The 26,604-nt window shown below is 45.5% G+C and overlaps 1 protein-coding gene across 3 annotated transcripts in view; it reads right to left on the bottom strand.

The window, feature by feature from the left end:
* Nucleotides 1-26,604, bottom strand: part of ATP8B1 (ATPase phospholipid transporting 8B1) — a 128,665-nt gene that overhangs the window by 26,402 nt on the left and 75,659 nt on the right. For all 3 annotated transcript variants that reach the window (XM_045459227.1, XM_045459229.1, XM_045459228.1), the window contains exons 3-15: nt 20,778-20,875; nt 18,308-18,421; nt 16,171-16,269; nt 15,995-16,056; nt 13,171-13,243; nt 13,001-13,071; nt 10,898-10,980; nt 10,621-10,779; nt 10,170-10,258; nt 8,015-8,205; nt 5,473-5,681; nt 3,091-3,134; nt 2,224-2,380 (exon numbers count right to left, since the gene is read on the bottom strand). In XM_045459227.1, the coding sequence (XP_045315183.1) occupies nt 2,224-2,380; nt 3,091-3,134; nt 5,473-5,681; nt 8,015-8,205; nt 10,170-10,258; nt 10,621-10,779; nt 10,898-10,980; nt 13,001-13,071; nt 13,171-13,243; nt 15,995-16,056; nt 16,171-16,269; nt 18,308-18,421; nt 20,778-20,875 (1,449 nt within the window). The remainder of the gene's footprint in view (nt 1-2,223; nt 2,381-3,090; nt 3,135-5,472; nt 5,682-8,014; nt 8,206-10,169; nt 10,259-10,620; nt 10,780-10,897; nt 10,981-13,000; nt 13,072-13,170; nt 13,244-15,994; nt 16,057-16,170; nt 16,270-18,307; nt 18,422-20,777; nt 20,876-26,604) is intronic.

Consider the following 26,604-nt stretch of genomic DNA (forward strand, 5'->3'; position numbering starts at 1 on the left):
GAACCCTGTCACGCGTGCCCAGGCTTCTGACCTAGGGAACAATGAGCTAAAGAATGGGTGTCTTCAGCTACTGAGTTGTGGAAATTCAACAGAAACCCGATGCCTCCTCTCCACACCTTGCCCCCATGGGCCTCCACGGGGACTCAGCACTCGGGCCCCACACTGTCTGCTCCACTAGGCAGATGTGTATGGCAACAGATGTGAAAGGATTTCCTCCCTTCTCCTGTCGATGTTATGCGTAATAAAAGACTGACCAGTCTCCGTTAGTCTTACAAAGAGAGAGAAAACACAGGAGCAAGGCGCCCCACCCCAGGGATTGCAAGGGCATCCCACCGGAAGGGATTCTGACCTGCTGTCTGAGTCACACAGCTCCTTGTGCCTTCTGGGTCTGAATGTCCTTATCTATCATACCTGGAGGAGGGGTTCCCAAGGTCTTTCCAAGAGACCCTTTCAAGGTACTTCATGTATCAAAACCAATTTCTCTTTTAACCTCCTGCCACTAGAGATCAAGCTGTTCTCCATTCATAGTGGCTAGAGCAATGGCCCATCGCATGCTGTGTGAGAGAAGTTTCCTCAGGAGGTACAATTCTCTGCCTCAGCAGACAGTGGGACAGAGACCAGCACAATGTGAGGTTGAAAGGAACCTTGAATTCCAACCTTCTGCTCGCAACACTGAGGAAGTTGATGCTTGGACCGAAGATCCTGGTCTACACTGGGTGCTCCGGTAGGAACCAAAGCTGGGCTGGCCCATCTCCAGCCGAATAGGGCTCTTCCCATAATAGCCCAGTGAAAAGAAGAGAAAATAGAGACCATAGAATTATATTTGCCTAAGTTGGCTGGTTAGCTCTTAAAATGCCACCCCCCCACACACACACACATACACAAAAGGATGAATAATTTCACTAATGAGTCAAGACCTAAAATAACCAAGTTACTCAGAAAGATCATGCTTGATTCTTATCGTATGAGTAAAACATGGTTGTCTAGAAAACAGACTTTGACCTCTACATGGGTTATTCATGACCTGGCATGTCTGTCTTCCTCCACTTTGGCTGCTAATAACCTTCCATGTATCTGCCCCAATTTGAATTCCGCTGTCATCTTGCTTTATTGGACCATTATGCCCATGCTTGAAATGGATTTCTTTGAAATTTGCTGAAAGATAGCACATAGAGGTTTTACACATTCAGTTTTTCTGCGTATTCCCCCTCTGGAGATTTCGTACTTGCCACACACAAAAGCTCAGGGTCAGAAAACAGAAAGGCACCTTCCTGTGCTGCACTCACTCAAGTGCAGGAGGGGCAGGCAGCCTGCGCTTCCCTGCAGAAATGCCAAAAGGGTTGCATCTCCTCTTTCTATAACGCACAGGTGTAACTTAGTGTAATGTCCATATGTGAAAAAATGGCTTTCACTGACATCGGACAAATTTGCTATAACAAAGCTGGCACGAGCTGCGTTTAAGAACTCTGCAAAGGAGGGGCACCTGGGAGGCTCAGTCGGTGAAGCGTCCAACTCTCGATTTCGGCTCAGGTCATGGTCTCACAATTCGTGAGATCAAGCCCCACATCAGGCTCCATGCTGCTAGCACGGAGCCTGCTTGGGATTCTCTCTCTCCCTCTCTCTCTGCCCCTCCCTTGCTCACTCTCTGTGTCTCTCAAAATATATAAATAAACACTTTTTAAAAAAGAATCTACACGTCACCTTTGCTGGTTCCCATGCAAATACACGTTAATTATGCTCCTTCCGATGAAAAAGGCACCTTAAGGAAGCCGAGGCTCTGGCGGGTATTATTTCAAACCCCAAACATATCTGAATCTAGAAAATAAATTCTCTCTGAAATTATTTTGCAGTAAAGATTGTTCAAGTTCGAAGTCCAGCCACGATCCAGATAAGACTTGACTCTTCACGCTCAATAAATGTCAAGTAATAACAGGGTGGGAAGATTGTGATTCTTCTCGCATAATGCAAGAGTCAATCGTTTCTTTTAACGATAAGATTTCACTTGCAAAGTGATAAACGCATTGGGAGCTATCCCTGTGAAGAAGATGTGCATTTTCATAGACTGGGGGCTTGTCTCATGCTTTGCTGCCTCGTAGACCATCAGGGTGGGTGCTCACCCAGACGTGTCGTGCATACTACTCAACGTGCATTTGGGCGCCGGGCACGAGTTACCTGGAAACTAAAAACCTGGGCCCCGTGTCTGAGATGCCAGGAAACACTCACCATCAATTCTGTCCACCATGACCGTGTGGCAGACTGCAAGCAAGAAGAAAAACTGCCGAACTTCCGACTCTTTCCCCGACTGGATTTGCTCGATAAGATAGTGGTCGTAAAACGCAAGCTTCCCGTCAGCAAACGTGTTCCAGCTGAAATCCACTTGCTGAAAGAGGTGGGGGAGGACGAGCAAATGTGATTTTAAAAACAACAGTGTGGGCTTAGCAAATGATAGAAGCTTCTCTTGGAAGCCAAGTCTTTATGGAAAATTTTTCTTAGGATTATAACGTACTTTTTAATGTGTCAAGAGGCTCACCCTTGTCTTAAAACAAAAAGACATCCTGTTGTGGGTTGAACTGTGTTCCCTCCACCCCCCCAAAGTTATGTTGAAATCCCAACTCCCGGTGGCTGTGACTATGACCTTATTTGGAAATAAGGTCTTTGGAGATATCATCAAGTTAAGATGAGGTCACACTGGAGGATGGTGGGCACCAGTCCAATGTCTGGTGTATTTATAAGAGGAGGGAAATCTGGACACAGACACACAGATACCCAGGGAGAGCGCCATGTGACAATGGAAGCAGACATCTAAGTGTTGGGTCTATAAGCCAAGGAACGCCAAGGGTTGCAGGCAAGCGCCAGAAGCTAGGAAGAGGCCAGGGCAGATTCTTCCCTAGAACCTCAGAGTGAGCATGGCCCTGCTGATACCTTCATTTCAGACTTCTAGTCTCCAGAGCTGTTGTAGAATTTCTGTTCTGTTTCTAGAATAGCTGTAGAATTTCTGTTGTTCTAAGCCACCCTGTTTGTGGTAGTTCATTACAGCAGCCATAGGCAACTAGTACACCCCCAAACCCTCCCTTCAGTTAAAGGACTCACCTCTGTCTTGCTGTGACTGTTTTGAGAAGCGTCCCGATGGTCTCCTGAGAAACAAACAGGACAAGATAAATGGAGTCTTCCCCTGCGTGCAGAGGCCCCTCCTCCTCCCCTTGCTTTGGTTCTAAGGGTCCCGGCCTGTTGGGGACAGCTTTCAAGTTTAGAATGATTTTCACATTTTTCAAGAGTTGTAAAAACCAAACAGAACATAACAAAGAAGAAAGTCTGATACGAACCACCTTTGGCTTGCAATGGCTAGAATATTTCCTATTGGGCTCTCTACAGAAGGAGTTTGCAGACCCCTGGTCTAGAGGTTCAAACACTGGTGCTTCTTTTGTTCCATACCGCATCCTCCTCTGGGGCCAGACCCCTGTCCTCTGAAGTGCTTTATCTATCCCCCAGCTAGAAAGGGACTGTCACCATGTACGTGAGAACCACTTCCTTAATTCCCCAGTGTCCCACCTTCTTCATGGGCTCCCACATCTGAGATGCCCCTTCTGTGAAAACATATTCATAGTATAGTTTTCTACAAGGAAAAAGCACAGTGTTCCTGTAGCTATTAAAAAATTGTATTAAGCCTTTATTTAAAAGTTAGAGCATTCGAATCGAATACAGTATTAGCCTGAATATTTTTGTTAATATACAGCATGTTTTAGAATATTAGAATGGAAATTACCTTTTTCAAAATAATCGGGTGGCATAGATATAACATAAAATTTATCACCCTAACCATTTTTTTTAAGTTTATTTTGAGAGAGAGAGAGAGAGAGAGTCTGCGAGCAGGGGAGGGGCAGAAAGAGAGAGGGAAAGAGAGAAGCCCACGCAGGCTCCATGCTGCCAGCAAAGAGCCTGATGCGGGGCTTGATCTCACGAACTGTGAGATCATGACCTGAGCTGAGATCAAGAGTTGGATGCTTAACCAACTAAGCCACCCAGGCACCCTGACCTTAGCCATTTTTGTTTTAGTGTTTATTTATTTCTGAGACAGAGAGAGACAGAGCATGAGCGGGGAAGGGGCAGAGAGAGAGGGAGACACAGAATCTGAAGCGGGCTCCAGGCTCCGAGCGGTCAGCACAGAGCCCGACATGGGGCTCGAACTCACGAACCGCGAGATCATGACCTTGGCCGAAGTCGGTCGCTCAATCGACTGAGCCACCCAGGCGCCCCAGACCTTAGCCATTTTGAAGTCTGTAGTTCAGTAACACTAGATACAATCACGCTGCTGCATAACATCGCCACCGTCCACTCCATAGCTGTTTCATCTGGTAAAGTTGCAACTCTGTACTCATTAAACAATAACTTTGCATCCTCTCTTGCCCCCGGTCCCTGGCAACCACCCATTCTAGTTCCTGTTTCTATAAATTTGACTGTTCTAAGGCCTCATATAAGTGGAATCATACTAACTGCGCCCTTGTGTGACTGGCTCATTTCACTGAGCACCGGGTCCTCAAGGTTTATCCACACTACAGCGTGTGTCAGAATGTTTTCCTTTCTTAAAAAAAAAAATTTGTTTTCAAATGTCTATTTTTCAGGGGCGCCCTGGTGACTCAGCCAGTTAAGCGTCCGACTTTGGCTTCGATCGTGATCTCGTGGTCTGTGAGTTCGAGCCCCGTGTCGGGCTCTGTGCTGACAGCTCAGAGCCTGGAGCCTGCTTTGGACTTTGTGTCTCCATCTCTCTCTGCTCCTACCCTGCTCACGCTCTCTCAAAAATAAATAAACATTAAAAAAAATTTTTTTTAAGTACTGTGGCAAAAGAATGTAAAACACTGTATTAATAATTTTTTAAAAAGGTTTATTTTTTAGAGAGTGAGAGACAGAGCATGAGTTGGGGGGGGGGGGTGGTCAGAGGGTGAGAGGGACAGAGCATCCGAAGCGGGCTCTGTGCTGATGGCACTCAAACCCGTGAGCCGTGACATCTTGACCTGAGCCGAAGTCGGACGCTCAACTGACTGAGCCAAGCAGGCGCCCCAGAATGTTTTCCTTTTTAAGGCTACACCAGGTTCCGTTGTATGTGGGACCACATTTTGTTTATCCGCTCATCCACTGACTCACATTTGGGTTGCTTCCACACTTTAGCTACTGCGAATAATGCTCGTATGACCGTAGTTGTGCGAAGATCTCTTCCGGTCCCTGCTTTTGGTGTTTTCGGGATCCCCTCCGAAGCTAGATCACATGGTAATTTTGTGTCTGATTTCTTGAGGAGTGTGTGCCTGTTTCTGACCTCTGACCTCTCCCACGCGTGCGTTCCCAGTGCCGCCAGCGAAGCCACTTCAGGACTCGGCCCCAAGTGGCCACCGGGGCCGTGCGCCCGGACGGCACCAGCAATTCTGGGACAGCAGGTGCTGGTCACACGTGCTCAGGGATGGAGCGATGGCTTCCACTCACCATATATTTGCCCATTGATGCAGCACTTCTTGAAAGTCATGATGTTTTGCGTGAGCGTCCCTGTCTTATCAGAGAAGATGTAATGGATCTGCCCAAGCTGCTCATTCAGCGTGGTGGTTCTCGCCTTGGCGGGCGTGTCCTTCTCAGGATAGTACATCTGCAGGTCCCAGTTTATGAAGTAACTCTGTCCCAGACGGATCACCTCCACGCTAGGAAGGCAAGACAACACATTAGCGTGGACGGTGCTCTCCGACACGAGAGGCAGGCGGCGAGCTTTGTCTCGACTTGTGCGCGCCACAGCGAGCTGCTCATCTGCCAAGAGACAAGCCACGTGGTGGCCCGTGGGCCAAGCCTCTGGGTTCTCCCGACCAGACACCTCCTTCTCCAGCTTCAGGGTCAACGCACCTCGTTTGGCGCGATTTCCCACTCATTCCTGACAACATCTGGCCACAGCACCCCACGCTCAGAACACAGCCCTGTGGGACCAGGGACATGGTGACGATGTGGCAATCTCTACTCTCTTTTCTCTCATTCCCATCACACTCGGGACACCTGGAATGGCCGTGTTCACCCCTGCCCCCGTCATTCCCATGTTTACCTCTGCCCCCGGTTGTCGATGAGGTTCCACTAGGTTACAGAATCGGTGTGCTTTTGGCAAATGACCCCTACGTTGTGATTCCACACTTTGAAAAAACATAGTGTTTTCTCCCCCTAAAGTCTTATAAGGTTATAGACTGTCCCAAATAAGACAGTCTAAAGGAATCATCACAATTTGAAAAACTCTAAGGGATTAAATATATCTCAGTTATAAGGAAGCTGTTTACATATCCAGCAATTGTTAACTGGGCAAAAGATGTCTTTATAATAAGTTAAAGGGGTGGAAAAAGAACTCCCTCCCTCCCCCTGTTAATATTTCCTGAGTGCCTACTATGTACAGATAGCATTCTAGGTACGGGGCGGGGGGCGGGGGGTTCCCCAGGGAAACAAACCCAACAAAACCTCTGCCTTCAAGGAGGTTACCTTCTAATGGGGACAAATCCATAAACCTGTACATCTATCATGTGGTGAAAATCCCCCACAGAAAATCAAAGCAGGGTGAGAACAGAATAAGGGATAGCGTGATATTTAAGACGGAGTGGATTTTGAGCAGAGACCCGAAGCAAATGAAAGAGCAACTATGGAGATAAGAGGGAAGAACGTTGCAGACAGAGACCAGAGCAGGTGCAAAGGCTCTGTGGCAGGTACTGGCACCCGTGAGGACTATCAAGGAGGCTAATGTTGGGGGAGACCAAGGAGGAAGTGGTCATATAAGAGGTTGTAGGAGCGAGGGGATGAACAGCACAAGACCATGCTGGGCCTTGTGGGTCACAGTGTGGCCTCCATAATGAGTTTATCCTGAATGAAATGGAAACAAAGGGTAGAAAACAAAGCAGAACGACCTGATCCACTTGTGCTGTAGAAGGACCTTTATTTCTAAGAGAAAGAAGGAAACCATGTTAGTTACGTGACATGACTTTCTAAAACCAGGAACGACATACACGGTTTATTTTATAACATACATTCGTGGTTTTAGACAAAATAATCTGTTTGGTAGCTCCCTCCACAAAGGTAAATCTTATCTCAGGTTTCTGTTGTTGTTTCTCCTTTTTTAAAGCGGCTGCAAACACATGGCTCCCCAGGGCTCTACTTACTAGTGAACGAGCAATGTTAACGACATGTAATAAGATTAAAAATAAAACAAATGCACATGTAATAAAATTAAAATAAACTAAGTGCTCCTAATTACAGACGTGTATGTGATCCTGTATGTCTCTGGGCTGTTACTTAATTGGAGGTCAAGGTAGACTCTGGCTGCTGGGGATATTCCAAGGCACAACTCCTCTACCAATGGTCTAAAATCCAATCGATGAATGACAGCGAACTTTGGCAGTAAAGAAAGAAAAAAGTAAAAAAAAAAAAAAGAAGAAGAAGAAGAAGAAATCTCACTCAGCAAGGTGATCACTGTTTGTCACAGATATGACCCTGACTCCTTTATTACGGTTCAGATTAAGATAAGAAACAGAACATTTTGAGAGGCTGAATGAGGGCAGGGAGAGAGGCATTCCCAGCACGCGTTTTACAGGCAATGGATGTACCAGGTGGTAATAAGGAAGACACAGAGAAGAGATTAGGAAGGCTCCTAAAAAGAAAAACAACTAAGTTTTCCCAGGTCAGTCTAAATCTCCAGCTTTCTCCCAAGGCCCTTTCTGAAGCCTGGGCTTTGAGTCCACTGAGAAGCAATCTTACCAAGTGAGTGACTTCTGAACCCCGGTTGTCTTTATCTATAAAGCGGTCAAGATACAAAGTGCTGTGCCTGGCACAGAACAGACACTCCAAAGTTAATTTCCTCTCCCTATATTAGCCCCAATTCTGAAATGAAGCTATTTTCTTACTTGTTCCGTATGACCTTTGAAACAGTTATTGATAGAGATGAAGGGGCAAAGTTGGGAAAATGTACTGCATTCTTCCTTAAAGCAAAAGGCCGAAGAGAGGACAGGCTTACCTGACATAGAGAGAGATGGGCACCATGGTGTTTAGAACAATGATGTAGCCCCAGAAATTTAGGAATCCGCGGTAGGAGGGTGTAAAGTCTTCTCCATCATAGAGGTACCAAGAGTAATTGCCAACTTGAGCTTCCCAGTAAGCATGGCCGATGGCCAGACCAGCAGAAAGCAGAATGAGGACAACAAAGATCTGGAAGACATAACACACGGAAGTGTTTGGAAGATGGATCGCCAACCCCCAACCCCCAGACTCTCATAGATGCTAATTAACCTCACTCAATACTCCAGGACATTTATGATAACTTAGTAGTCTGTAAACACAACACACTTAAAGGAAAAACAGCGCCTACGAAGGCTTTGAAAGCCTATTTGAGTTCTACGGTTGGTTGATTTATCCTACACAATACATATAGGTGCAGTTTTCTTCCCAAAACTATTGTTCGAAAGAGAAGGTTGGTGTCTTGTATTCAAATCCTTAAACATTCCCACATTACAGGGCATCCTATCAATTACTTTTACTTTGAATAATACCATACTGTTGGGGGAAGATACCTTAGGATGAAATAATTTCAGATAACGCTGAACTGGGACATTTATGGAAAATAGTTGACGGAAATAACTTTTTAAAAGAGAACATAAGGGAATTTCACCCCGATTCAGGTAATTATTCCTGAAGACTTCATTACCACTTAAGGTTTAGACCATTTCTGAAGAGGTACAGTGAGTATTCTGTTATGGAAATGACGAGTATATACTTTTGGGATGAATGCAAAAGTCGACCATCCCAGTGGTATTCGGATAATTGTGGTAGGAAGACGATTTCCAAGGACAGATTGAAATTTCTGGCCACAGATTCCAAAAGTGCTATATCTCAAAACCACAGGGCTCAGGATGAGAGAGGAACTCGTCGTGAGTACTCTGGCCATAACCGGGACGATGACACGGAAGATGCACATGAAAAGTTTTCACGAAATGGGAGATGAAAGAAAAAAAGAACTGTTTCTTTAACGTATTACTTTTATACAACTTTAAATGTGTATATGTAATTAAAGTATGGTAAGTATTTGACGTCTCTAAAAACTTATGCTAAATAAGTTTTAGCATAAGTTAAATTGAGCTAAATACTTGGGAAAAAAATTAATTTTCATTGGGAAATTGGAGCACTGCCCAACATCTTGGGGCTGGGCCTGAGACGCTGTCCTGCTTGCAAGGTTGGCCTTTGGCCGGCATCTAGGAACTTAGATTTTGGAAAGGTTTCCTCTCTTCTTCCCCCTTCCTCTCCTTATTTCTTATTCCCTGATAAGAATGGCTCATGGTGCCTGTTTGTGTAAAACAATATGGTTTATGCTGATCCCCTACATTCCTTCAGGGAATCTGGAATTTTGGTACATCCCTGGCAGATGGGGCCTGTGTGACCAGACCCCAATAAAATCCCAGGCACTGAGTCTCCAATGAGCTTCCCTGGTAGAGACATTTCACATGGGCTGTCACAAGTTGTTGCTAGGGAAATGGAGGGGTGTCTTGCCATGTGACCCTACTGGGAGAAGACCCTTGGAAGCTTGCACCTGGCTTCCTCCAGACTTTGCCTCATGAGCCTTTTGCCTTTGCTGATCTTGCTTTGTAAATAAGTCACAATAAGTCATAGCTATGAGGGCAACTAGATGTTTTATTCTGTGAGTCCTTCCAGTGAATCACCAAACCTGGGGGTGGTCTTGGGGGCCCTCAACACACTTTATATTTAGCCTTGCTTTATATTTACACTTGTATACTACATGCTGGGGAGGAAAGTTTGCTTTTAAGAGAACTACCCCTATGGGAAACTAACAGCAGTAAAATCAACCTTATGTTGACAGGAGCCCGGCCCCACTAACTTATCTCGGGCTCCCCGGTTTTCCAACTGGTCACTCCAGTTGACAAAATACTCAACCATTCAGGGGACCCTACAAGTGGAACCTCGGTTCCCAAAAGGATTCTCCGATTAGAATACGGCGTTTCTGAGGGAAAGTAAGAGAGTTCTGTCTCTTGGAATGCCTCACGCATTTTTCTACCTGGCCTGCAGAGGTTAAGATTTCTCTACATAAGAAAAACATACAACAAAATTAGAGTAAAAGATAGTAGTCTAGCCTCTCATCTACTGAAACGGAAAGTAAATACCGTATAAACCATGTAGTTCATCAAGTAATCAATTTTAGTTCTTTTGAATCTGGTTTTCCCACTATTTTTCATTATTTTCGTGTCAGCACCTAAAAATGGAAAATTCAATACAATCAATAGTTGGGAAAGTCAATGCTTCCTTTCATTTCGATGGAGAATGAACAGAAGAGCAATCCGCTCCTTTAAATCTTAAAAGCACATATCAGGGGCGCCTGGTTAAGCGTCCGACTTCAACTCAGGTCATGAACTCACGGTTTGTGAGTTCAAGCCCCACATCGGGCTCTGTGCTGACAGCTCAGAGCCTGTAGCCTGCTTCGCAGTCTGTGTCTCCCTCTCTCTCTGCCCCTCCCCTGCTCGTGCTCTGTTTCTCACTCTCATAAATAAAATAAACATTAAAAAAAAATCTTAAAAGCACGTATCACATCAATTTCCCAAGAAACTCTGAAATTACCTGCAAAAATGACCAATCCATGGCAGAAGTCGGTGTTCCTAATTACACAGCCACGTAATAAAATTTTATCAGCATCCAAAGGAAAACTTGTGTTTCTCCAAAATAGCGTTCCTGTAAACTTATCCAGTCGGTTATTGGGTTCTTCACATTCAACGAAACCTTCAGAAAAATATGATTCACATAAGTATTCACACATGAAAGATTTTCTGGTTTTAATTAATTGGGACGGAGTTGAGCAACTAAAATCGAAAACAAAGTAAGGCATGTCTGCACAAACCATCAAATGCTGCCAGTGAATTTTCTCTCTGGAGACACTGGTGTGTGATTTCCAGCGCCATTTTGAACTTGAGATTGGTTTCTCTAAAGGGAGAGGGAGAAAAGGAATTGAATGAACAAATTCAGGATCTCAAAAAGGCACATAAGAAAAATTGTGCAAAGTAACGTTAGGTATACCTGGCAGCAGAAGCCAGATCATTAGCTTTTCCTATTTTTGAACTCTCAGTTTGCCTTGGAACTTGGAGTTTAGTGAGGTTATTTCCTGAACTACAGAAAAACTCCTGACTTGGAAGATGCTGGTCCCCTTTGCTGTTTGTTTTTGTGGAGCACTATGAATGGGACGGAGGCATTTACAAGCTTCCTGTCCTCCTTCTTACTAACCTCTTACTGCCAGTCTAGACTTAACTACCACACTGCTATTTAAAAACTTAGCTTCTGGGGCGCCTGGGTGGCGCAGTCGGTTAAGCGTCCGACTTCAGCCAGGTCACGATCTCGCGGTCCGTGAGTTCGAGCCCCGCGTCAGGCTCTGGGCTGATGGCTCAGAGCCTGGAGCCTGTTTCCGATTCTGTGTCTCCCTCTCTCTCTGCCCCTTCCCCGTTCATGCTCTGTCTCTCTCTGTCCCAAAAATAAATAAACGTTGAAAAAAAAAATTAAAAAAAAAAATAAAAATAAAAATAAAAACTTAGCTTCTAGGGGCGCCTGAGTGGCTCAGTGGGTTAAGCCTCTGACTCTTGATTTCAGCTCAGGTCATGATCTCAAGGTTGTGAGACTGAGCCCCACATCAGGCTCAGCGCATTGGGATTCTCTCTCCCTCTCTCTCTCTCTCTCTCTCTTGCCCCTCTACCATTCATGTGCTGGTGCACCCTCTCTCTTGCTCTCTCTCTCTCTCAAAATAAATACACTTAAAAAAATTTTAGCTTCTTCACGTTAAGATGATTCTACAAGACGGATTTGTTACGGAAAGTGCTTGGACTCTATCAACCTATTATTTTCCAGAGTGAACAATTGGATCCCCTATTTTTGAAAGACACTTCTATCTAGAAAATTAGGAAAGGAGGTGGGAACCTTACCCTCCAATACTTGGCATGTCCCACCCACAGAGCAGGGAAGGTGGGCGCTCAGGGACACAGAGAGTCAGGCTGGGCATCGGGACGGCGATGCTGTCTGCACATGACAGACATCCTTCTGCAGCCTTCACGAAGATAGACTCGGGGTTTCCATATATTCAGAAGTTGACTGTGGCCCTCGACCTCCCCATTCTGTTTGTTCTGACAGGGCACGTAGGATTTGCTACCTTCGGAGAGCTTCCAAGTCTCTCACTCATGGGGATAATAGCTGTTTTATAGGTATGATTGATCACCTGACTAATTTATAGACCAAAGACAGACCTGGTTGCACCGAGATGATCTCAGCGCTCCACAAACAAGTTACGTGCATCGAGGGTGTGAGGAGGGGTGTTCGTATCAGAGGGAGCGATGCAGACACTAACCTGGACAGCCAGCACAGGCGAGCACCATCCCAGCCCTGCCACTTACTAAGTGACCTCGGGCTGGCTACTTCACCTCCTTGTGTCTCACTTTCCTCAAGGGCAATGTCAAGGTAATAATCTCATCGTGTCGCTGAGAAGATCAAGTGAGCTAACACATGAAGCTAATGCAACTTACCAGGCACTCAATGAATGTATTCAAAACTGGTCAAAAACAGAACTTGATTCCCTTAAGGGCTCCTATACTAACCAAAGCCAACAAAGGGAAAACTCAGAGTCGTCCATTGACAAGCACTTTAAAAAATCTGTTTTCTCGGAAATTCATTACTCTGATCGTCCTTCACACGTGTGTGGACACTGCTCAGCTGTACGCAAAGGGCTCACGTGTCCATCCCTTTCAACCCTCCCTACAAGTGGGGGGAAGGGCGGGCGTGAGAGCCCCACTTTACAGACGGAATTGAAAAAAGAGAGGTTGGTCTGCTAGGGACACCGCGGGACGGCCAGCAAGGGGTAGAGGCAAAGCTAGATCTCGGGGCTTCCCTTCTGATGCAATTTTCGATGCAGCGAATGCGCCTTTAACGGTCGGCCTGAAAATGGGCCCAGCCAAGACCCACTTACCCATCCAGTTCAGCTGTTTCGACGTAGCAGAGGCTGTTGGGCTCGGAGCTGGACAGGAGCAGCGTGTCGGCCTGTGCAAAACAAGACACATCAACGATACTGACATCCCCAGGGCCACCCGCGGAAGACGAGAGGATAATAGATGAGGGACGCGGGGCTTCTTCACTTACGGGAATAAAATCATTCTTTTTCAGCCGAATGACGTCTCCAACTTGAATCTCTTTCCACTTGGCAATCTTGAACCTAAATGTCAAAAGGAATGAGAGTTTACCGGCCTTTCAAAAGTTACTGGCAAAGGATTTGGAATTATTCTCTCTAGGAGCCAATGATTTCTGGGGAAACGTGAAGAGCCCAGAAAAAAGGTTTCCTGAAACTTCGGCCAATTTCATGATGAAACCCCATGAAGTGGTCACGTGAATCACAGTATCCTCTGAAGGGAGCGGCGATGATGGTAATGACTGATGTGTTCTTTCCGTGTGGCGTCATGGCAGGAAGGCTCGATGGGGCTACTCAAACGTGCGGCAAGGAGCTACTGGGCTCCTCCTCTCTTTTTGCTCACATCCTGGGCTTCCAGTCTCCTGTTCTCTTGCCTCTGGGTTGTCAACCACCTGCTCAGGACGCGGGACCCAGGTGGTCCCAGGACGGGAACACATTCTGGCTCCTGCACGGGCCACCTGGAATCCTCAGGGAACTTTCGAGCATGCCTCCTCCCTATTAAGTTGCCTTTTCAATGAGCACGCATTGCTTTTCTCATAAGCCTAATAAGGACACTGATCAAATGCAAAATAAAATTAAACAGATGACTATTTTTCTGTCTTAAGTTTCACAGGAAAGAGCCATTTAAATGTCTAACAAATCAACATTTTAAAAAGTTTTAAAATACAGTGGTCTGTGTGAAAACTTTTCACACATAGAAAAGATACCCATAACAGAGATTATGAATCTATCACAACTAATAAACTTAATATTTTCGGAGGCAGAACTCCAATTACCATGTTTGTGCTCCCATTAATTCATGGATAAGAGAGACCTGGAGATTGAAACTAGTTTTGTTTATTCATTTATTAAAAAAAATTTTTTTTAAATGTTTTTATTTATTTTTGAGACAGAGAGAGACAGAGCATGAGCAGGGGAGGGGCAGAGAGAGAGGGAGACACAGAATCTGAAGCAGGCTCAAGGCTCTGAGCTGTCAGTACTGAGCCCGACACGGGGCTCGAACTCACGGACTGTGAGATCATGACCTGAGCTGAAGTCGGACACTTAACCGACTGAGCCACTCGGGTGCCCCCTCCCCCCACACTTTTAAAAAAAATTTTTAAATGTTTTTATTTATTTTTGAGACAGTGTCTTTTCATTTAAAATACACTTTAAATATACGCTTATACCCCAGCATGACCAATTTTATTAGAATCAAACACACACTTCTCCATCTCAGGATTTAAAAAAATAGAATTTGGCTTATCTTTCAATAAATTAAGTCGTAGTTAGTTTACATTTCAGCATCTCTAAAACTGTAAATTAGAATTTGCAAATGGGTGTCAAATTATAAACGAGCAAGTTAAGAACCTTCCTGCCACAGCTCTTTGGGGGTGTGAGTGGCAACTGTGTTGAGCCTTTCCACTGTGACATCTGGTTTCCCCTTGGGAGGTCCCGCTGCCCTGCCCCACAATGCGCAAGTCCCCGCACAGGCTTGACCCTCCTCTAGGGGGAGCTGGAGCCGTGGCCCTATCAGATATGCACTCTGACCCCCAAATTCAAGGCCACTCGGAGCTACTCTTTACCAGTGGAGTCAGCCAGGTTGTGAGCCATGGCCACAGTTGTGCGGGCTGGCTAAGAACCTACTGCTCTTCATCAGAGCAATTCTAAGTGATTTGAAAGGTACCCTTCGGAACAGAATCCATTTATTTGGGAGGGGAAAAAAGCCATCCCAACAGATGTATAGGCTGACGCAGTCTATCTCCAAATTAGACACAGTGGAACAGTGCCTGCAAATCACCTTATTTTTCTCAGTGTTGACACAAAAAAAGTCTTTGAACTGGGCCTTCATCACTATTTTTTTTTCTTTTTAGGGAAGTATAATTGACATACAATATCCTACAGTTTCAGGTGGACATCATAGCGACTCGACATTTTCTTAGTCGCTATTTTTAGCACTTGACTTTGTGGTTCTGCCTCCAGGCGCTTGCTCAGAGAACAACTCATTACTGGTCACAGTGGACAATATTTATTTAACATTTATTGAGCCCTTTCTGTGCGTTGGAGACTCTGATGGACAAAAAACAACCAGTTACCATCAAGACAGTCCCCTTGAGAAACTTATAGTTCAGGACAGAAGGGAAGACACCTACACGGATAATTCTCTTTTTTTTTTTTTTAATTTTTTTTAACATTTATTTATTTTTGAGAAGCAGAGAGATAGAGCACAAGCAGGGGAGGAACAGAGAGAGAGGGGGAGACATAGAATCCAAAGCAGTCTCCAGGCTCCGAGCTGTCAGCACAGAGCCCGACGCGGGGCTCGAACTCACAGACTGTGAGATCGTGACCTGAGCTGAAGTCAGACACTTCACTGACTGCGCCACCCAGGTACCCCCTCCCACACACACACACAAATAATCCTGATAAGAAAGATGAGAGCGACAAGGTCTTGATTGCACAGTGAAGGGAGAACCAGGAAAGGGGGGTCAAGACATTCGAGCAAAGTCCCGAACACCTAAGTTGGGAACAGCAGAGATGGGAGCTCCAGGCTGAAGGAGCCATGAAAACACACGAGTGCTGATGCCACAGGGCTCAAAGGACGAGCGCCCACAACCCAGTTTGGCTGTAGCCCCTGGGTCACAAGGAGGGTACCAAGTCTTAGTAAGTTAAGAGAGACTCTTATAACGAAAAGGCTGCTGTGCCAATAGACTTCCAAGTGTGGAATGGTTATCTCTGAGTATGTTTCTAGACATACTTATCCGTTCTGTTCTTGTAACTAAGTTAAGGAAGACACAGTACCTGCCATCCTTAATGACTTCACACGTCCTATTATTGATTTCATTATCCATTTTATGGCGAGCCTTTAGAAGAGAGGAGGGGAAAGGTTATTTGAATATTCTCCAAACATGAGATATTAACGCCAAACTAAGATAAGCTCACAGCAGGGAGGAGAAAGTTGCCCCAGAAATCCTTACCACGTCGTCCACCAAGTCTTTGATGGCCGTGATGCCCAGCACCAGGAGCAAGGGCACCAGGGTGGTGTACCATGCCAGCGTCGTGATTTGAGGAATTGCCTGAAAGAAATACCAGGTAGACGTGTGTGCCCACGAAGGCACGGCATCTACAGGTAACTGCTGATTCTAACCTCCAAGTCTACGTCCTGTAGGGCAGGTAGGAAAGTCACCGAAGCCTCCAGCCGACCACCTTCTGGCCGCCCTCTCTAGCTTATGGCCTCCTGGAACAGGCCCCAGAGAACAGTGGCCCCTGAAATTGTCTCATTGCGACCTTAACTGGACACCAGGGGGGCTAAAAGAGAACTGCTCCAAACTCTTTGTGACAATCGTAACTAACGGGAGGGAGGGCCGTGTGGGGAGCTGGGACAAGTAGTCCTTCAGCTTTTATAGGGAATGCATGTAGCAGGCTGTCCACTGCTGGTTGCTTAGCCAGTGGTCTCTGAGGGTCTCATGATGGAGGCAAGGACGGCAACAGGTAGTAGATGCCTCTGAAAGCCAGTGATTGCGCTGGGCCTCGGAGGAAGCCCTGCCTCCATCAAGACAGCCTTGAAGTTGGAACAAAAGATTGGGAAGCGAGTTTAGTCGAGATCTCTTGTAACCATCCTACGGATCATCAGGTCACAGGACGTAGTCGTTAAAACGACAGGCTGGGGCGCCTGGGTTGCTCAGTCGGTTGGGCGGCCGACTTCGGCTCAGGTCATGATCTCGCGGTCCGTGAGTTCGAGCCCCGCGTCGGGCTCTGTGCTGACAGCTCAGAGCCTGGAGCCTGCTTCCGATTCTGTGTCTCCCTCTCTCTCTGACCTTCCCCCATTCAGGCTCTCCCTCTGTCTCAAAAATGAATAAACGTTAAAAAAATTTTTTTTAAATAATAATAAATAAAAAAAATAAAATGACAGGCTTTGCGGTGAAGTTCCTGGATCCAAGTCCTGCCCCACTCTCTCGCTTAGGGCTTTGGGACTTTGAACAAGCTCCGGTGCCTCACGGGCCTCAGTTTCTCTGAAAATGGAGGTTATGATAGCAGTTACATCACAGAGTACAAGAAGTAAGTGAAGTAACCAGCAAAGGGCTGTCTAAAGCTATTACTATCACTTTAACTTAAATTGCCAGATCTTAAGAGAAGATGATTGGGGGTTGGTCGAAAGAGAGAACGGTCATTTGCCACAGTATTATCAATGTAACTCCCCCTTTTCCTTGCTAGAAGGAAAGAAGGGAAGACTGGCCCACTTATGACATAGCAGTACCTTCAAATTTTAGGGTTTGTCTCCACGTGGGCCGGTTTCAAAGGTCCCTCTTGGTAACAGGAACATTCTATACTGCCAAGCCAGTAGATCTCATATCCTACTAAATCTGTTGGGGATCCGGTTCTCCCTCCTGCTTCCTCGCCGCTCCCTGCTTCCCCCATCCCCACCCGGATACACACATGTTCCCATTTGCATGAAACCCTCTTCGGTAAATCCCAGCGGATGAGACGGTTTTCCAAATCCAAGGCTTGTTGTCAAGTGCTAAAGGTTGATAGTCTGGTAACTAGAGGGTGTAGAGTTCCCTCGATTATAACAACGATTTCTAGATAGGTAAAATTAACACTCTCTAGATAAGTGGATCCTTTGCCACAATCAAGAAAAAAAAAAAAAACAGCCTCAGGAAAGGAATAGGCCTTTTGTCAACACAAAAACCAACTCACAAAAACAATCTATTGAGAATTATGACCCAAACATTGGTACAAATAAATAATATTCTTGACGAAATTAAGCACCTGCATGAAAAACAAAGGGCAGGCACACAATAAATAGAATTTTAGGGTACAAATAATTGTACAATGTAAAGGTTTTAATTGTATTCACTTCAGGGAAACCAGTTTTAACATTCACATTAGTACGCGACTGATTTTTTTTTTTTAATATAGAATTAAACTCTTTCCATTTGCTTCCTTCCCCTGTTTATTTAACATTGTCGAGCTGGTTCTGTATGAGGCACTATTTCCTTGTGTGCAAAAAGCCTGCTGTTAATACAACAACTTTTAAGATTACATGTGTCCACAACTTAAATGTTACTGAGTCATCGTAACTCAAAACAGATTTCAGATATCAAAGGGCATTACCTGTAAGATAAGAAGGACCAGGAAATAGAAATTGGCTGCTCTCTTAAACTGCTCAAACAAATTCATTGGTAGAAAGGTAAAGGCATTATACTTGTACGTTTTAATTGCGTTACTCTGTTGGGAAAAGAAAAAAAAAAGAAAGGGTCATTCTACATGGGGCCGTGCTTTTATCCTGATGTATACACCCCTGTGAAAATCACTAAAGCCTGACGGCCTACAGGGACACAGGAACATGGGCCAGGAAGACACCAAGATTTCCTTTACACTTTTAAATCTAATCAGGCCTCAGAATGACTCCTTGGAGGCTGAGGTCAGAGACAGCAACAAGCAGCAGACATTTCACTTCAAAGGTCTCTGTGGCAAATCTGACTGAGCAAACGGACACGGCTGGCAGATTCCTGGACTCCTCAGAGCCTCTTAGAAAATAGGGCTGGGGCGCCGGGGTGGCTCTGTCGGTGAAGCGTCCGACTTCAGCTCAGGTCATGATCTCATGGTTCGTGAGCTCGAGCCCCCCGTCAGGTTCTATGCTGACGGCTCAGAGCCTGGAGCCTGCTTTGGATTCTGTGTCTTCCTCTCTGCCCCTACCCCGCTCATGCTCTGTCTCTCTCTCTCAAAAATAAGCAAACATTAAAAACAACAACAACAACAATAAAAAAAAAGAAAACAAGGCAAAGGGAGACGTCAGCCCGAACGACGATGCTGGCAAAGGAACACTCTTTTACTGAAGGGGGATGAAGTCTACTGTGTAAAGTAAAAGGCACTGTTGTGTGTTGAATCGTGTGCCCCTTTTAAAAGATACGCTCACGTCCTAACTCCAATAGCCGTGACTGTCATCTTATTTGGGAAGGGGGTCTTTGCAGCTGTAATCAAGTCACAGTGACGTCATGCTGGATGAAGGTGGGCCCTCTATCCAATGTCTGCTGCCTTTAGAAGAAGAAGAAGGAGAGGACAAGTGGACACAGACATAGGGACACACGGGGACAAGGCTGTGTGGAGACAGAGCCGGGGAGTGGAGGGATGCGTCCACGAGCCAAGGAAGGCCAAGGATTGTCGGCAACCTCCAGAAGCCGGCACAGAAGCCTGGAACAGACGCTGCCTCAGACCCTCCGGAAGGAACCAACCGGACCGACACCTTGATTTTGGACTCATGGCCCCTAAACTGTAAGAGAATACATTTCTGTTGTCTTAAACCAGCCCGTCTGTGGCTCTGCTGCAGCTGTCCTAGCGACTAAAAGACACGTTACGACGTGTAAGCACGCACCTGACGGGGGACCCTTCATCATATTGGATTATTTTTTTAATAATTGCTTTAATGTTTATTTTCGAGAGTGAGAGAGAGAGCAAGCAGGGGAGGGGCAGAGAGAAGGCGACAAGAGGATACAAAGCAGGCACTGCACGGTCAGCACCAAGCCCAACGCGGGGCTCAGACTCACGAGCCGTGAGATCGTGACCTGAACCGAAGTCAAACACTCGGCCGACTGAGCCACCCAGGTGCCCCGATCGTATTTTATTTTATTTTATTTTATTTTATTTTATTTTATTTTATTTTATTCATTTATTTTTTATTTTTTTTATTTTTTTTTTAACATTTATTTATTTTTGAGACAGAGAGAGACAGAGCATGAACGGGGGAGGGTCAGAGAGAGGGAGACACAGAATCGGAAACAGGCTCCAGGCTCCGAGCGGTCAGCACAGAGCCCGACGCGGGGCTCGAACTCACAGACCGCGAGATCATGACCCGAGCCGAAGTCGGCCGCCCAACCGACTGAGCCACCCAGGCACCCCCCGATCGTATTTTAAAGGTAATAAGGACTTCTGGGGTGAAAAGATCTTTGGTCTCTAAATCTATCACAGGCAGAAAAGGGGGAAATAGGTTCTTAAGATTCCTTTCAAATTCTTATTACTTTCAAACATAACGTTTCTGTGACACTGTTGTATATTCTTCTATAAAACATTAAGAGAGCTCTGCACGCACACAGGGAACTTTTCCATCTGCATAATTTTGTTTTGGCTTCTGTCAAGCCACCCCTACTCACCTTTATTAAATTCAAAGTGATGAATAAAAATGATATTCTATACGACGGACAATGATAATCAATACAACAGGCCGGGGATTATCTGGAAGGCAGGTGTCCCATGAAGTTGCTAAGCATAATGGCTATTGGAAAAAACTGGCTCTTAGCGAAGATGAGCTAGAAAGTTAAAATCCATGGGGCGCCTGGGTGGCTCAGTCAGTTAAGCGTCAGACTTCGGCTCAGGTCACGATCTCATGGTTCCTGGGTTCAAGCCTCACGTCACTCTGTGCTGACAGCTCGGAGCTTGGAGCCTGTTTCAGATTCTGTATCTCCCTCTCTCTGCCCCTCCCCTGCTTGCTCTCGATCTCGCTCTCCCTCCCACCCCCCACTCCCCAAAATAAATAATAACATTAAAAAACACTTTTTTTAAATTTAGAAAGTTAATATCCACTTACCGCATATTTGCTCTCCTTAATACAAAAGAACTTTGTGTTCATAAATTGAGGCTGTTCATGGAAGCTTCGATCATTTGCCTTGACTTGCCATGTACAATCTTTTAAAAAGAAAGAGAAAAGTAGTCCATCAAGCATAAAATTAGCGTATTGTTGTGGGCTGAACCGTGAGCTTCCCAGGTTCATCTGGTAAAGTCCAAACTCCCCCTCCAGGCCTCAGACTATGACTATTTGGAAATAGGGTGATTGCAGATGTGATCGCGTTAAAGTGAGGTCATTAGAGTTGACCCCAACCCAAGAAGGCGATGGCCTTCTTAAAAAGCGAATTTGCACACAGATATGCACAGTTGGGAGCTGGTGGGAAAACATGGCCACCTACAAGCCAAGGGCAAAAGCCTGGAACAGACCCTTCCCTCGCAGCCTCAGTAGGAACCAACTGTCCCCACACCTTGACCTCAGATTTATAGTCTCCGAATCTGTGAGACAGTAAGGTTCTGCGGTTGAAGCCATCCAGACTGTGCCACTGTGACGGCAGCCCTAGCCAATGAACGGACATGCTGTGATTCATAGAATGCTCATGGAACATTGGAGTTCTAAAAGAGTAACCCTCATTTAAACATGGCCCGAACAAAATCCCAGAGCCCCTGGAAGGTCACAGCTAAATTAAGTCAAATTATTTTTTCCAGACTCATGCACTTGGTTTATAAAATCGGTAGCCGAGTATCGAGGGAATGAAAAAAATCAAAGACAAAGGACATCACCCGACTAATCCAACACTTTTGAGTCTTGCGCACAGATCGGCATGCGCTGCTTTACCTCATGTGCTTCGTGTCACAGACACAGTACTGAGCAGACTCGGTCCATTCAATCGGCAGGTCTAAATTCCAAGGCATCTGAGAAAGTCCATAGCATCTCTACTGCCGGGGGGAACATTCCTCACCCAACAGGTGTCTCATAAAACACGTCTCCCAATCCACCCCCCACCCCTCCCCACACTCTTTCTGACCTGATTCTTCTTGGGGGTAGTTTTCTCCACACTTACTGGCAGATGTTGTCTACTGGTTCAACAGGGCAATTCCCAACTCTGAGATCACGCCCTTCCTACCTCCCCCCCTACAGCCAACGACATTCCTAACATCTGTGCTTATCAGATGTGCTTATCTTTGCCCTCTTATTTTTCCGTGTAGGTTTATCAGGTATGTAGCCCCCAAAATAAGTTGCTCAGGTTGGTTTTGAGCTGTATCACTTGTATTCTTCTGTGAACTGCTTTTCCACTCGCAATACTATAACTTTCATCTACACTAATGTGGTGTAGTATAAAATATACTATTCATTGCCGCTGTTTTCTAGCATCATGCATATGCCAAAATTGATCAATTCTTCTGTTGGCGAATAGTTTGGGTGTTTCTAGCGTCTTGCTATTGTTATGAATCATTTTGCTATAATAATAAACATTCTCTGGAACTCATAAGATGTTTTTCCCCCAGGTACCTACTTAGGAGTGGGATGTCTGGGTGATGACTTTCCTCTTTTACTTGCCCATAAACTTCCTGCACCCCTCCTCCTTCTCTTGACTGTCCCTTGAGAGGACAGGAGTCCGGTCTATGTTCAGGACCCCTTGGTGGGGAGGGGGGGGGGGCGGTGGGGAGAGAAGGAAGGAGAGGAGAGGCAGGTGGTGATGGTAGGACTTCAGCTACAGCATTGGGGAACCAGTCGGGAAGGCGTGAAGCAAGGCAGCATCCTCGCACTGGCTCTAAAGAGCATGAACGTGAGATTGGGGTCTTCTGACCGGAGACAGGGGACTCAAGCTACACCATGGTGACATCGCACCATCAGCCCACTGTGAAATTGCCACTGCCTGTGGGACATAGAGATTCCAACAGAAGATCTGTTCCATCCTGAGACGGTCTCTCTGTTTATCTAACCTGCAGAAAGGAAAGCTGGCATGGTCTCCAGCAACTCTTCTCCGAGCCTGGGCCCCCACAGTAGCTTGCTCCTCTGTCTCCTTTTTAATGAGACTCCAAGTTTACGGGCCCCCTTGCTCCCCAAACCCAGCCCCTGGCTACCCTCTGCTGTCTCCATGGCGGTCTCCATGTTCCTCGCTCCACAGCCTCGGAACCAACACCTCTCTGTCTCACGGTGGGACCACTGTTTTGTGCTAGAGCTGGCTTTGACGTTGCTCGATGGAGAGCCAACCCCGTGGCTCTCTTCCAGAATCAGCAGGAGATGGGCTCCTCCCTGGTTTGTGAAATATCCTGGGGTCCTTTGTGGTGGGGTTGCAGCTGTTGCTTCCTGGGCTGATCCAGACTTCTTTCTTTTTGTCCTCTCTAGTGGCTCCACAGCTGGCTGAAGACTCATTGGAGGTGGGTTTCTGAGTTGACCTGTCACCCCTATCTTATAGCATTGTCACCTACCCCGTGGTGATAGGAGCTCCTCCCACTGGATTTGGTCCTCCCTTCTTTCCTTCCGAGCGTTAGCACTGGGCTGGGAGACTCCTTGCCTTCCAGCCTGTCCAGTTATGGAGCCTTCACTGTGCAGAGCTGAAATAAGGGTCCCACTACTGCACGTTTAGCTGCTTGGGCAGCAGGTTCGCAGGTAGTCTCTGGGCCTGCAACCACCACACTGGGCAGCTCTCTGGGGACAGGCCAGGGCCTCCCATGACACGCTGAAAGTCCCCCCGGAGGATATGCTTGCAGACCTTCCGAATGAATAGGAAAGGCACAGCTCACCAGGTGAGGTCTAGTTTATCTCTGGCTCAAGTCCTTTTTATCTCAATGGATCACCTATTGATGGAGCCCAGCACCTCATGGAAATTTCAGCTCAAGGGACCTCTCTAACATAGAGATGACGAACCTGGCAGTCAGGCTACCTCCGCAGAGGAAAAATATTTCCACCCACCTGGCTTGTCTTTGCCCATCTACTCCTGACTTCTTCAGTCCCATCATGCACAGGTCGGTGGCTAACACATATTCAGTGCTTAGCGTGTGTCAGGCATGGCGCCAAGTAGTCCGGCTACTCTGTCCACTTTGCTGTCCTGACTGGGGCTTCTCTTGTGACCTATGCTCCAAACCACCCTGAGAACTCTGCCCACGAGCTGACGTCAGATGGTTGCTTATGAGCATAGGGTTGACCTTTCCACCAGGAAAGGTGGAAGTCAAATATCAGGTTGTGCTTGGTTTCCTAATGGGAAGGCAGAGGCATAAGCATCCACTGCTATGAAGGCTCAAGACCGGATGCTATCAATCGCGAAGAAAAGTCGAGGAAGCACCTCTTTGGCATTAGGTTCTCTAGTGACTTGTGTTTGAACGTGCACGCTAGACCAACCCCGCCCCCCGACCGTGGGATACACATGTGTGGGTGAGCCCAGTTTTGATGAACCCCTCCCCCCCCCTGCAAACTGGTAAGGGAGGGAAATTAACAACTAACGGGACTCAACTAGTTTTGGAGACGGGAAGATATTAAAAAACATTTTCAAGTAAAGAATTCTAAAAGTATCCATCTTATATAATTATCACAATAAAGATAGACTTTTAAAAATAATGTGTTACATTTTTTTCAAATGATTCACTTTCTAGACTTCTCCCTCATAGGAAGTACAGATAATTTTGCAAAAGGGACAAGCGTGGACTGCTGAAGAATGCAAATAATTAACCTTGTTACTTCTTTAAACACCACAATACCATTACTGAAAACTCCTCTTGCATCATTTTGGCTGCCCTTCATCGGGCAATCATAATGATCGTGTCACTGCAAAAGCAGAAGCTCCCAGCACCTCTGTAGCTAAAGTGCAATTTTATCAAATGAGAAGATTAAACTGGAACCATAAGACAACTCATAAGCTCTACTGCAATGTGCATTATCTACTATGCAATCAGAATATAACGTATGCAATCAGAGCATTTCTTTTCCACTCAAATAGGACACCTAAACAAAAGTAGGTAAAAATGGATATTTTATGGGATAATCCTGAATCTATTCTATGTCACGGAAATTTGAAAATGCATGTGCTTTTAGTGGTTTACTTTGGCTTGCTGATGACTTAAGACACACCTCCAGGCACCAGTGTTCCAGAACTTCACTGAGCCGCTGTTCTAAGATTCAGGAAGGCTGAGAAAAAAACGTTGACAGGATTCCTCAAGAATCAAGAAAAGGCCAAAGGGAAGGGATGAAAATCGATCTCAGAAAAACTCAACAGGAAAGAATAAGCCGCCCTTGTAATGAGCTGGATTCTTTGGTCCCCCTCCCGGCTCTTTTTCCCTCATCATTAAACCCCCCAGCTAGTGGCTCCTCTGTCTGTCCCAGCACTACACCTCATCCCCAGCCGTTTTGATGTGGACGCCTCTGACGCAAAGTAGCATTTGGCCTCAAGCAGGACCCGTGAAGGGTTTACTGGAAATGACCTCGGTCTCTTAATTTTATGCTTTTGATAACATCTTAAGGAGACCAGAGAAAGTAACCACGTTATCTTTATCTGCAACATACTGAGCTTAACCGCAGGAGTTTTCTAGTTAATTTTAGAAATCTGATTGTAGTCAAATAGTCAATAACCCCATTTCCAATAAGGTTTCTTGTCTGGCATAATTCAGACAAATCAGAGGGCAAATAAATTGATGCCTTCTCTTAATCCTCCCCTGAGTTTTATGCTAATTGCTTGAGGAATATTTCAAGCAGAGGCCATAAAAAAAGCAAAAGCTGTGTCTGTGGTCAAATACATTTGCAAAAGACAGCATAAAATACTGCATCCTTTATTTTTTTTCCCCCTTTGGACATTCAACGGACCCAGTAATATATTAAAGGCTCTAAGAAGGCATTTTAAAAATTTTATTTAATTCAGTCTTTTCAAAATCAATGTGACCACAGGCACATTTTGTTAACATTACTGAACACCTACTAATATGGTTTGAGAAATGCTCTGCTAAAGCGCATACCTTTAGGAAGGGTAGCAAAATAACATTCGGAAAGATTTGTCTTTTTGATCAAACATTAACTAATTACTCACTTGGAACAGAGAACTTTACAAAACATTTGGACCACAAGGCTAATTTACAGAAAAAGAATATATCTTGTCCCATGGGGCGCCTGGGTGTCTCAGTCAGTTAACATCCAATTCTTGGTTTCGGCTCAGGTCATGACCTCACGGTTCATGAGTTTCAGTCCCATGTCAGGCTCTGCACTATGGTGCAGAGTCTGTTTGAAATTCTCTCTCCCTCCATCTCTCTGCTTCTCCCCTGCTCGTGCTAGCACTCTCTCGCTCTCTCTCAAAATAAAATATTTAAAAAAACTTTTAAATTACTTTAAGAAAGAAGATATCTTGTCCCATTTTCTAGAATGAAAATATTGACTAAGAAAAGAGAAGAAATAATAAATTTACAGGCAAAAAATGCACGTGTGTCCCCTTGGTAAAAAGCTAGGAAGATATCAACTAACAACGTTGTGTAAAGCCATCAATGCATGTGTCCAGAGATGCATTTAACATCAACCAGCTGTGGCTCAAAACCATCCCTGAATTTGGTAAATGTGTATTCAATACGTCTAAATGTTACTACATGATACTCAGAGTGTTCCTACGGTCACCAAAACCTTTGATTGCTGCCATTTGGAAAAGGAAGTAAACTTCACCTGGCCCCACATCCTTACTGCTGGTTCTGAATTCTTGCTTAGACACCAGTAACCAAATAGCTACACGGACTGCAGTCAGCCAGCAGAGGAAAAAGATCAAAAGCTTAACATCAAAAAGAAAAAGCAACAAACAACAGAAGAGAAAATCGGGTAAAGGACATGAATAGACCTCTCCTACAAAGAGAAATTCAAATGGCTCTTCAATACGTGA

This window comes from Leopardus geoffroyi, chromosome D3, assembly GCF_018350155.1.
Source record: "Leopardus geoffroyi isolate Oge1 chromosome D3, O.geoffroyi_Oge1_pat1.0, whole genome shotgun sequence".
In the NCBI taxonomy this organism is placed as follows: domain Eukaryota; kingdom Metazoa; phylum Chordata; class Mammalia; order Carnivora; family Felidae; genus Leopardus; species Leopardus geoffroyi.